Genomic DNA, 13684 nt, shown 5'->3' with positions numbered 1-13684 from the left:
AGGACTGGGAAGAATCAGCTATATAGTTAGACGGTGACTGAAACTAGACACTCGAAGAAAAGAAGAGGGCCACAGGCAGAATGGTGACTAAACGGAACGTCTTGTCTACTGAAGAAAACCCTTTCTGCACAATTCATTAGCTCAACAAGCACTATTTAATTACTGACTGATGCATAGCAATGATAAGTATTTGAGTTTTTAAAAAGCATTTTAATGTAAGTACGCTGTGTCCTCATTAAGAGGTTTAAAAAAGAATCAACGCTTAAATATTCTATAGTTAAATCTGAAATTAGCTTCTTTATGTACACATATAATAGTGTGTACAGAAGAAGCAATATTTAGCTTTTAATTTTTAATATGATTTAGATTAGGAAGAGACCTAAGATTATTCAGCCTAACTTTTTTATTTTGAGGAAGAAAATGAAGAAAAGCCAGTGAGCAGCCCATACGGTCACAAAATGGTTAACATGTAGAATTCAAATTAAAATAAAAATCACATATTAAGTAGATTGATCTACACTTACAGCAAAACTGTATTAACCTATAAGACTGATGACCTAGACAGGCAACAAAATGGTTTCTGAAGTAACTTGATTTTTATTAACTAGAGTAAGGAAAGTGGCCCCAACATGGCTAAGAAATAAAATTTCCTCAATATAACAAGGCTGGCATAGCTATGATTGACTATAAAAAATAATGTCTTTACCAAAACAAATGTATATTCAGTTTAAGTCTTTGGAAGTTAAAAGAAGGAAAGAAGAAAAATACACAATCCCCCCTATCAAGAGTCTCTGAGTAGTCTCTCTGTTTTAGAACATTAGATTGGCACCCTCTCTGGATCTAAAATGATTCCTGTCTATATTTCAATTATAAATTATCAGATAAATATAGTAATCAACCATTCTGTTAATAGAGAGACTTACTTGCAGGTAGAAATATCAGCTTTTTCATAAAACAGCTTTATGTTATTAGGATAGTGTCCTGAAATAGCCAAAGAGATCTTAAAAATGAATTTGCCTTCATGGTACTTGCTCTTTTTTGAATTACTCACCAAATAAGAAGAAAGAGGAGATGGACCTTCCCCCTTACAAATGATGACTTTCTGTGATTCGAGGAGCACCATGAGTAATGCATTTAAAGAATATTATCAGGTACATCCCCGCAATTAGATTGGCTTAGATTTTATTAATTGCATCTGCTAACATAATTTTTAAGAAAGGCTGATAAAGATTGGTACAAGCAAGAAATTCAGATTCTCTACAAACTCACATATTACAGTTATGCTCAAACTTGGCATGCCATTAGAACCATGAGAGGTAAACTGGCACTCTGGTGATCTCCTATGCAGTTACTAAAACCTGTACAGCACTTCACAAAACATAAACACAGGCATTTGACACCCACAGTATTAAAGCAACTCCACAGCCCCAAAATGTATATTTTAAATGTAATATTTTGTTTATTTAAAAAATACATATATATACATTTTTTTAATGTGGAGAAATCAGAGGACCTATATTTTGAAACATGGTTCCCAAGGGATTATAAATGTCTATTAATAGGGGACTAGTTATATATACTGATATAGAATGGTCACTAAAACATTGAACAGGGTACAGAGTATGGTACTGTATTTAAAGAAACAGCATGGAGACACACACACACCAACTTTTATCTCCACTCATCTGAATCAAACATGCTCCAGATGTGTGTGTGTGTATATGTATGTATGTGTGTATACATCTACACGCTGGGGAAAGAAACTGGGCAGCTAAGAATTATAGGTGAGAACGAAACTTGTTTTCCCTGCATAATCTCTTGTGCCTTTTGAATTTTATCCTTGTGTATTTTATCACTTAAAATACAGCTTTCAATGGATGGGCTGGAGGATATTTTAACATAATAGAAAAGACTTTCATAAATATTTGTTTTGGGTGATATTTACAAAGTGCTACAACTGTTATAACTTATCCAACTGAATATTTAAGATCTATGCATTTTATTGCATGTTAATTATACCACAATTAAAAAACAGACAGTACAAAAGTCTCTTAATTTACATAAAAGGTGGTCATAGTTTTCAACCTTTCAGCACATTAGAAAGTATAGAAGAACCTAAGAAAAAACAGTCACCTCCTTCCAACTCCTTGTTACTCCAAATATGGTACATAGACTAGTAAAATCAGCGTCACCTGGGAGAAAGTCAGACATTCCAATCTCAAGCCCCATCCCAGATCTACTGAATCAAAATCTGTATTTTAACAAGATCCCCCAGTGATTTACACCCACATTAAAGTTTGAGAAGCTCTGATAACTAACTTACCGGAATATTTATGGCAGATATCCAACAAGCTCTACTTTTTAAAGGCCCCACAGATGTACAACAAAAGCAGAGAATTACAATATAAGCATGGTGCCTTGAGAGTGAAGAGATGAAAGGTTCTTTTTTTTAAGACTACTTGGCAGAGCAAAAGATCCTAATAAACTTCAGTTACACACCAACTATCCTTACAGTTGCTTCACTAGGCACCTGCTTCTCTACAACTTCTTGGGTCTTTAGGAGGATTTTAGCCACCCTGACACTCTTAGTCATATGATCTGCTAGGCCAACAATGCATATGCATATTTTTTTGTCTGTGTATGTATACATATACGTGTGTGTGTGTGTGTGTGTGTGTACCCACCCCAGATCTACTCATATTATCTGATTCCATCTGAAGAAAGAGGAAGACAGAACAATCAAAGCCAGATCTTGCCAGTGGGGAATTACAAGAAGACTTAAATATCATTAGATGCCAGGTCCCCAAGAAAACAGAGGATCTCACTGACAGGCTATGTCTAAGCACAATTTTATCAAAATTTATGAGGGATTTTGCAAATCTTAAATAAGAGAATTCCAAAGAGTTAAAGTAAATATTGCTTTATCCCTCAAGGTACAATAGAGGGAAGAAGGGTATGTAATAATGGAGGATTTCAATTTGCATCGTTCATTCAAAGTAACAATTTGTTAAAAGCCAAGATTCCTCACTGGTAAAATATCAAGGAGTAGGATGCACTTTCAAATCAAATAGTTCAGTAGTAGTAGGTACGTGAGGACTTGAGAGATATATCACGATCAAGGGGTTAATGCCAAATACCTGAACCAGAATATGAATCACCTATATATTTCTTTTGAATTTTAGAATTTTATTTATTTTTTATACAGTAGGTTCTTATTAGTTATCCATTTTATACATTAGTGTATATATGTCAATCCCAATCTCCCAATTCATCACCTATATTTTTGTGGATTAAGTCTCTCTAGGAATTACCATAATGAGAGAAGAAATTCTGAAGTTCGCCTTTCTAAGCTCAGAAGCCAGAAAGCCTAGGAAAATATTTCAGTATTTGAATGTAAAAGGTGGCCCAAATTGGGTAAGAGGGGATAATCTGGGGAAATAGGGGGAAAAGATACACCACAGGATCCAAAGCATAAGCAGGATAAATGTGCTGTAGCAAGAGAATGAATCATATCCACTAAAAGATATTTATGTAAAAGTGAGATGATTCAAATGATCTCTAGCAACATAATATTCAGAGATGCAATCTGATGTCTTCTGGCTCAAGGATTTTAGACCAGTGGTTCTCCACCATATACGACTATAAGCTGGCAGCTTTTTCAAAAGACACCTGTACCTCTACCCTACCGAATTCTTATATGCCCAGGAAGGAGATGGCAATAATATGGCAAAGAACATGAATCTGCTCTTATTGAAGTGATTCTGATACAATCTATATCCATATGCGTGCCCCTAAACATCGAATAAGCCACATTTGTAGGCCCTCTGAATTAAATTAAATTTTGGCCTGAAGATTTAGTTTATTACATATTGTAATACTGCCTCAAGTTAATGACTTTCTTTGGATTCAAGGGCTGAAGGACCTAATTTATATAAACCCTCAAAAAACATGTGGAAATTTATAAGATATCTGAACATATTGCACTTGACATAACAGGGAGAAAAAGCAACTTGGCTATAACACCAATATTTACATTCCTACATAATTCTAAGTTTGATTTGTTGGCCTCATCTATGCAGGCTCTTTTTGGGGGGCTATTATTCATTTATTAAATCATGCAATATTTCAAGCATATGGAAAAATATAAATTACTAGACAGCTGTATAATAACTACCATCTAGCTTTCTCAAACCTTTATAATATTCCTATCCATCTGGTATTTAATCTCTAAAAATAAAATATGCAAATGTTGGAGAGAAATCCCCTTAAACCTAATTTTTTCATTTTCAAAAATCACTGTAACATTAAGACATGATTTATAAAATAATTACATGTCATTATTTACTAGCTTTGTGACATTTTGAGGAATTCTGGTTTGATTTTCTTGTCAATATATGAAAACCAAAGTACCCTAGCAAGAACACAGTAGTTACATTCCAATATTTAACATCATTAAGTTCTCTATTTTATAATGGTTTTACTTCTCTAGTACATCAGAATACAGTAATGACCTTGTAGAGTTATTTTTCTTTCTTTAGTTCATCTTTCCTTGTTCAATATACTTTAGTATCAGATTTTTCATGTGTTTGAACAATGGGCAGATGAAAACAGAAATACAGTCATACTTACAGGTCAAACATATATGGGTGTCTGTGAAGTATACAAACACTGGTTTCATACTAAATAATTGTATGTGTGTGCTGCTAGGCTAGGCTCTATCTCTGACTGGTAACCCACCTTTTCAAGATCAAACAGATCAACTATGACTAATAACAGGAGGAGACAGTACAAAAATATTAATAAATAACAACCCAAAATACTCCCTCCCAATAGGGGAGTCAGTCAAGTTTTTCTACCAGTTATATTCTTAAGAAAACCTCTCCTTTAAGGAGCTGCAATTTAGGTGAAAAAGAAAAATAACATTAAATAATTCATTCACTTAACAATCACTTACCAAGCACTTACTAAGTGCTGGGCCTAGGCACTCTGTTAAGTGGTCAGGTTAAGACACACTCTGATTTCAAGTGACTCAGTGACTATCCATGCAACACATATTTCTTGTGAGCCCACTACATGCCAATCGCTATTCTGGGTAATGAAGATAAAGCAGTAAACAAAACAAAGTCCTTGCTCTCATGAAGCTTCCATATGGAAGGGAGACAAGCAAACATATGTCAAATGGTAGGGAAAAAAAAAAAAAGCTACAAAGAAAAATAAGTCAGGGTAAAAAGACAGTAATTTTATATAGGGCAATGATATTCATATTCGTACTGGAAGATACACCTAGTGAGCAAACCATTTATTTACTCCCATTTAATTGATATCTTGAAAGGCACCGATCTGCCTTTCACATCACCAAATTAAACCGGATTTTCTCAGTCACCGTTTTCCTATATAAGCTGCACAATCATATCTAGGATTTAAATAAGATCTTCTACTTAACCAAGGGAAATAGATTTTAATTGATGTGGAAATGGACAGCACCTTGAGAAAAGGTTTAATTTTGTTCTTAATTTCCAACAGTTTTTAGAAGATTATATAACAATATAATGACATTTACTCAAGGCACTAGAGAGTAACAACATCAAAAACAAACAGCTGTACAACATGTCACATTTTAGAAAGCCCTTTCACATTTCATTTACTTCATTTAATTCTCATAAAGTGATAATACCCTATAAAGCAGGTAATATTTCCATATTGAAACACTTTCAACTTTTCTATGCATAATGAGCATATGCGAGGAGGATTAAAGAGGAAATGATGGCTACTTTTTAAATCTTAGGTAAGACAAAGCCTCTAGGCTTATTCTATTCCAAAATTACATTTCACACTGTATTAAGATACAGATAGAAGGTTTTGTCCTATAACTATTCCTTAAGCAATCTATTCAATCTATTAAAAACAAGACCCTGACCTTTCAAAATGACATCATTAAAATTAGATTTAAATACCTATCCTTTATTTTTTCTTTAATATTTGAAAAATACTTAAAAGTATAATGAAAACCATCAAGGAACATCTGTAATCCCAGTATTCAAAACTAACATTTGCTATTATATTGGTATATTTAATATTTTTCAACCCATCTCTACGTTTAATAGTTCTTTAATTGCTCCACACTAACTAGAATATTAATATTCTCTAAAATAGAAGCTTGCTTTTTATTAAAAAGAGAAAAAAAAAAGTAAGCAGGGGTGGAGGACCAAACTGATCAAAATTACTGTGAAATCAAATCAAACATTTTTTAGAATTTTTTACATTGTAATTTCAGGGTCACAAATGGAAAAAGACAAAATGAAATATTTATTCAATAAATATTTACTGTAACTACTGTGTACAAAATGACAGGAACAAAAGATTTTGTACTTTAAGCAGACTGGATTCTCACCTGTTCAATCTCTTTGGTTTTTGAGGCTATTGCTTTAGAGCGACTGGTTAGCTGACTGTCTTCGAATAATTCTATGCCATCTGTTGCATTTGTCTCAGGTTCTTCTGGCTGGTCAATGAACAATGGTGCCGTGGATCCCGCCTTTAAAAAGAATTAGAAATCTTTTATTACTTTCTTAAAGGACATACAGCATTTTAGATGACTGAATATAAGCACCAATTGGCAGATTATCTCAAGAGAAAGTGCTAAATTTAACCTGTCTTAAGAAAAGAAACACTTTCAATCCTGCTATGCATAATGAACTTATGTGAGGAGGATTAAAGAGGAAATGATGGCTACTTTTTAAATCTTAGGTAAGACAAAGCCTCTAGGTTTATTCCATTCCAAAATTATATTTCATACTATATTAAGACAGAGCTAGAAGGTTCTGTCCTGTAACTATTCCTTAAGCAATCTATATAAGAAACACAGAAGAAAAAAGTCCAACTGAAGTGAGAAGTGTGAACACACATAAGCAAATATATTACACAGAAACATAGAAAAGGACTCTACTTCAGAAGTTAAAAATACCCTGCCTCCTGTAACCTAAGAATTTATTGAAATAACTGAAAAGAAAACAACTCCAAACAGCAATAATTATTACTTCAACAATACTGCAATAGTTCATTAATGAGTAAATGATCCCATAAAAAGCCCAAAGCGGATTATCTTACTTTCTAAAAATACTTTTGATGAAAAGAGGAAAACTAAATAAATGAGGGAAAACTATTATTTAACTACAATGCATTAGTTTACTCAAAAATTTATTCTATGATAAATGCCAAGCACTGCTCAAGTGACACTAGATATATCAATGAACAGAACAGACAAAAGTTCTTGGCTTCATGGAGCCTGCAGTAAGCAGTAACTTGGAAAGAGTAAAGTTTGAGCTAATATATTTTATTGCTGTATATTTTAGTTGGGTGGGAGGTGAAGGAGGAAATAAGAAAACTGTACTTATCACAAGTTTATCAAAAAACTTATGGTTTTTGCGATTGACGTAGCAGCAAACAGCAGTAGGTTTACAGAAGTCACAAGATATATATTAATTAGTGGTATTTTTCACCTGTAAGAGCAGTGGCATTCTAACATCTAATGTGTTGTACACTGCCACAACCTCTTTAGAGAGTAATTTGGCAATATTTATCAAAATGTACCACATATCCCTTTCACCAAGCACCTTCACCTGTAGGAACTTAATCTACAGATACCACACATGAGCAACGAATGCTAAGATATGGCTGCCATTAATGGCAAATGATTGAAAACAACCTAAATGTCCATCAAGTAAATTATGCACTATCTAGAACCATGGAATACTAAGAAATCATTTAAAAGAATAAGAACAGTCTAAATATATTGCATAATGTATCCTAATTTTTCTCCTGGCAAGTCCTGAAGGTCATTCCCCATAAATATACTGCCAGTTGTGTAAAAAACAAAAGGGAAGAGGGAAGCATGGGTATATATACCTTTATGCATATATATGAACACACTATCTCTGGAGGGATATTACCTATGGGGAAAAAAATGATAGAAGAGGCTGTCTCAATAGGGATAACTTAGAAGACACTGTACCTTTTCCAATGCCTTTTGAATTTCTGACATGTGCATGCATAATCTACTTTTTTAAAAAACCTGGTTTTTATAAGTCTGAGTTATATATCTTAAGGGATTTAAATTGAAAGTATACGAATCATTTAAGGGGAGAGGATTCTGGGAAAACAGCAGAATAGGAAGCACTAGCAATCTGTCTCCCAACCTACACAAAAAATTACACTGGCATAATGTCTGATTTAACTATTGTGGAACTCTGGACTCTGTTGAAGCCTTGTCCCTTCCGAGGAAGACATGGGTGGTAAAACTGAGGTTAAATTCAGCTCTTCACACAGTAGCAGCTGCCCATCTCCCACCCCTACCCACTTGGCAGGAAGCTGTGTACATGTTCCTAGAGCAGCTTACACATTGCTTATGGGAGTCAGACTGGGGAAAAAGTACCCTATCCTTCAAATATCAGGGAACTGTGCTCCGATCACTGACTGCTGCTTCTGATCAGAGGGGCAGACAAACAGGCGAACAGCCATTATTATTATATCTCCCCCGACTGTTGCAAGCCCCTCTTATTCTGACTGAAGTGACTTCCAGAGGATATAAAGGACCAGAACCCTCCCCCCTTCATTTTTCACATCTTCCTCTTTTGGGAGCCAGACATTAAAGATAAGAATGTTAAAAAAAAAAAAACTGTATACATGGGGGAAGTTAGAAAGTAAATGGGCACAAGGGAAAGGCTCAGAAAGAACAGAGAAGACTTTGTTTACACCTCAGACTGATCCTCAGTACAGAAACAGCCAACAATAAAAAACAAACAGTAACAACAACAACAACAAACCCAGCAAGCCCAGGGGAACAGGGGGAATCTGACTTACAGAGTTACCACATTATTAGATTCAAACGCCCAGTGTTCAACAAAAAAAATCACAAATCATACAAAGAAACGGCAAAGTATTGCTCATTCAAAGAAAAAAATGAATCAACAGAAACTGCTCCTGAAAAAGACCTAATGGCAGATCTACTGGATGAAAAAACTTTAAAATAACCATCTCTAAGATGCACAAAGAACTAAAGAAAGTTGTGGGAAAAGCCAAGAAAGCAATGTGTGAACAAAATGGAAATACCAATAAAGAAATAAAAAACCTAAAAGGAAATGAAAAAGAAATTTCATAGCTAATAAGACCAATAATTATAATAAAAAATTCACTAGAGGGATTCAAAGGCAGAAGAAAGAATCAGTGAACTTGAAAAACAGGACAAGGAAATAGGAAATTATTGCCTGAAGGACAGAAAGAAAAAAGATTGAAGAAAAGTGAACAGAACCTAAGGGATCTGTGGAGCACCATCAAGTGGACCAATATACACTTAATATATACATCCTTCTGGGAATCTCAGAAGGAGGAGAGAGAGAAAGGGGCAGAGAAGATACTTGAATGAATAACGGCTGAAAACTCCCAAATCTGATGAAAGACATAAATATAAACATCCAAGAAGCTCAAAAAAACCCAATATGAACTCAAAGAAGCTCAAAAGACACATTATAATCAAACTTTAAAGATAAAGACAAAGGGAGAATCTTGAAAGCAGCAAGAAATCATCATCATCAATACAAGGGGTCTTCAACTAAGATTAAGCAGATTTCTCATCAGAAACTTTGGAGGCCAGAAGACAGTGGACTGATATGTTCAAAGTGTTAAAAGAAAAAACTGCCAACAAAGACTGCTATATCCACCAAAACTGTCCTTCATAAGTGAGGGAGAAATTAAGACATTCCCAGATAAACAAAAGCTGAGGAAGTTCATGATACTAGATCTGTCATGCAAGGAATGCTTAAGGAAGCCCTGCAAGGTGAAATGAAAGGACACTAGATGGTAACTCGAAGCTGCATGGAGGAATAAAGAGCTCAATAAAGTTAAATGCATAGTTAAAACAGCTAGTATTACTGTAAATAGTTGGAAACTGCACTTTTTATTTGCAACATGATTCAGGAGACTATGACATTTAAAGAAAAAAATTATTAGTGTAAAAACTAGTATCACTGCAATGTTGGTTTATAACTCCAAGTCTTATTTTCTAGATAATTTAATATGCTAATGTATTTAAAATAATTATTAGTTTATGGTTTAGGGCAGCACACAATGTATAACGATGTAATTGTGGAACATCAACAAATGAGGAGGTAGAGACAGAGCTGTAAAGGAGTACAGGCTTTGTATGTTATTGCAGGTAAGCTGGTATAAATTTAAATTAGTGTTACAATTTTAGGATGTTAAATGTCTTCTCCATTGTACCCACAAAGAAAACAGCTATAAAATATACACAAAAGGAAACAAGATAGAAATTTTAACATTTCACTACAAAAATTCAACTAAAAACAAAAGAAGACCTGAATGCAGGAAATGAGGAACAAAAAAGCTACAGGGCATATAGAAAACAAATAGCACAATGACAGGAGTAAGTCCCTCCTCAGTAATTACTTTCAAGTGTAAATGGTTTAAATTCTCCAGTCCAAAGACAGAAATTGGCAGAATGAATAAAAACATATGATCCAACAATATGTTATCAACAAGAGATTCACTTGAGACCCAAAGACACAAACAGGTGGAAACTAAAAGGATGGAAAAAAGATATTCCATGCACATAGTAAACAAAAGAGAGCAAGAGTGGCTATAATAATATCAGACAGATAAACTCTAAATAAAAAAAGGTTACAAGAGACAAGGAAATTATGCATTAATAAAAGTTTCAATAAAGCAAGAAGATATAACAATTACAAACATTTACACACCTAATGACAAACTATAAAAATATATGAAACAAAACCTGACAAAATTGAAGGGAGAAATAAACAGTTTCACAATAATAAGTAAGGAAATAAGTAAGGAATAGTGGGCTTAAGCAACACAATACACTAACTACATCTAACAGACATATACAGAACAATCCACCAAACTTCAACAGAGTATACATTCTTCTCAAGTGCACATGGAACATTTCCCTGTATTGGGGCACATATTAAGTCTCAACAGATTTAAAAAGAAAAATCTGGAAAATTCACAAAATTCTGGAAATTAATGCACTTTTAAACAAACAAAGAAAAATCACAAGGGAAAGTAAGAAATACTTAGAGATGAATGAAAATGAAAACACAACATACCAATGAAAAGAAAACAAAATGCAGTACACACACACACACTGCTGTGCTTAAAATAGATAACCAACAAGGACTTACTGTAAAAAAATTTTTAAAAAAAGAATGTACTCCTAGCCCATCCAAAAACCCCAATCAATTTCCCAAAATATCACTAAAGTATCTTTTAAACCTATTTAAAAATCCACTAAGGAATTCTAAATAATATAAAGCATTTAACACACACACACACACACACACACACACAATATAGTACACACATACACAATGGAATATTACTCAGCCTTTTAAAAGAAACAGGAAATTCTACAATATGCTACTACATGGATGAACCTAGAAGACACTATGCATAATGAAATAAGCCAGTCATAAAAAAAAATACTATATGATTCCACTTAAGTACTTAAAGTAGTCAAAATCATAATGACAGAAAGCATAATAGTGGTTGCCAGGGACTGAGGGAGGGGGAGAATAAACTGATAAAATTGCTTTGGAGAGCTGTTGTTTGTTTAATTGGTGTAGAGTCTCAGTTTTACAGGTGAAAAGAGTTAAGGGGATGGAGGGTGGTGATGTGCATAATAATGTGAATGTATTTAATACCACTGAACTATACACTTAAAATGGTTAAGATGAGCCTTAAATGACACAATAGACCAGATAGATTTAATTGGTATTTATAGGACATTCCATCCAAAAACAGCAGATTACACTTTCTTCTCAGGTGCGCATAGAACATTCTCCATGATAGATCACATCTTGGGTCACAAATCAAGCCTCAGTAAATTTAAGAAAACTGAAATTGTATCAAGCATCTTTTCTGACCACAACGCTATGAGGTTAGAAATCAATTATGGGGAAAAAAACGTAAAAAATACAAACACAAGGAGGCTAAACAATACGTTATTAAATAACCAAGAGATCACTAAAGAAATCAAAGAGGAAATCAAAAAATACCTACAGACAAATGACAATGAAAACATACAATCCAAAACCTATAGGATGCAGCAAAAGCAGTTCTAAGAAGGAAGTTTATAGCAATACAAGCCTACCTCAAGAAACAAGAAAAATCTCACATAAACAATCTAAACTTACACCTAAAGGAACTAGAGAAAGAAGAACAAACAAAACCCAAAGTTAGCAGAAGGAAAGAAATCATAAAGATCAGAGCAGAAATAAATGAAATAGAAGCCAAGAAAACAATAGTAAAGCTCAATAAAACTAAAAGCTGGTTCTTGGAGAAGATAAACAAAATTGATAAACCATTAGCCAGACTCATCAAGAAAAAGAGGGAGAGAACTCAAATCAATAAAATTAGAAATGAAAAAGGAGAAGAAAATGAAACCACAGAAATACAAAGCATCCTGAGAGACTACTACAAGCAACTCTGTGCCCATAAAATGGATGACCTGGAAGAAATGGACAAATTTTTAGAAAGGTATAACCTTCCAAGACTGAACAAGGAAGAAATAGAAAATGTGAACAGACCAATCACAAGTAATGAAATTGAAACTGTGATTAAAAATCTTCCAACAAACAAAAGTCCAGGACCAGATGGCTTCATAGGTGAATTCTATCAAACGTTTAGAGAAGAGCTAACACCCATCCTTCTCAAACTCTTTCAAAAAATTGCAGAGGAAGGAACACTCCCAAACTACATTCTATGAGGCCACAATCACCCTGATGCCAAAACCAGACAAAGGTACCACAAAAAAAGAAAATTACAGACCAATATCACTGATGAATATAGATGCAAAAATCCTCAACAAAATACTAGCAAACAGAATCCAACAACACATTAAAAGGGTCACACACCATGATCAAGTGGGATTTATCCCAGGGATGCAATGATTCTTCAATATAGGCAAAGCAATTAATGTGATACACCATATTAACAAATTGAAGGAGAAAAACCATATGATCATCTCAATAGATGCAGAAAAAGCTTTTGACAAAATTCAACACCGATTTATGATTAGAACTCTCCAAAAAGTGGGCACAAAGGGAACCTACCTCAACATAGTAAAGGCCACATATGACAAACCCACAACAAACATCATTCTCAATGGTGAAAAACTGAAAGCATTTCCTCTAAGATCAGGAACAAGACAAGGATGTCCACTCTCACCACTATTATTCAACATAGTTTTGGAAGTCCTAGCCATGGCAATCAGAGAAGAAAAAGAAACAAAAGGAATACAAATTGGAAAAGAAGAAGTGAAACTGTCACTGTTTGCAGATGACATGACACTATACATAGAGAATCCTAAAGATGCCACCAGAAAACTACTAGAGCTAATCAATGAATTTGGTAAAGTTGCAGGATACAAAATTATTGCACAGAAATCTCTTGCATTCCTATACACTAATGATGAAAAATCTGAAAGAGAAATTAAGGAAACACTCCCATTTACCATTGCAACAAAAAGATTAAAATACCTAGGAATAAACCTACCTAGGGAGACAAAAGACCTGTATGCAGAAAACTATAAGACACTGATTAAGGAAATTAAAGATGATACCAACAGATGGAGTGATAGACCATGTTCTTGGAT

At 34.0% G+C, this 13684-nt stretch overlaps 1 protein-coding gene across 15 annotated transcripts in view; it reads right to left on the bottom strand.

Moving 5' to 3' along the window:
• The window catches only part of PPHLN1 (periphilin 1), a 144189-nt gene that overhangs the window by 45358 nt on the left and 85147 nt on the right, over nucleotides 1-13684 (bottom strand). For all 15 annotated transcript variants that reach the window (XM_022572442.2, XM_089920554.1, XM_089920555.1 and 12 more), the window contains one exon: nucleotides 6392-6532. In XM_022572442.2, the coding sequence (XP_022428150.1) occupies nucleotides 6392-6532 (141 nt within the window). The remainder of the gene's footprint in view (nucleotides 1-6391; nucleotides 6533-13684) is intronic.

This window comes from Delphinapterus leucas, chromosome 11 (assembly GCF_059928025.1).
Source record: "Delphinapterus leucas isolate spDelLeu-1000000601 "Yukka" chromosome 11, BTC_Dleu_Yukka2, whole genome shotgun sequence".
Taxonomy (NCBI): Eukaryota; Metazoa; Chordata; class Mammalia; order Artiodactyla; family Monodontidae; genus Delphinapterus; species Delphinapterus leucas.
The sequence above is the reverse complement of the archived record's forward strand: the minus strand, read 5'-3'. Positions and strand labels throughout refer to the sequence as shown.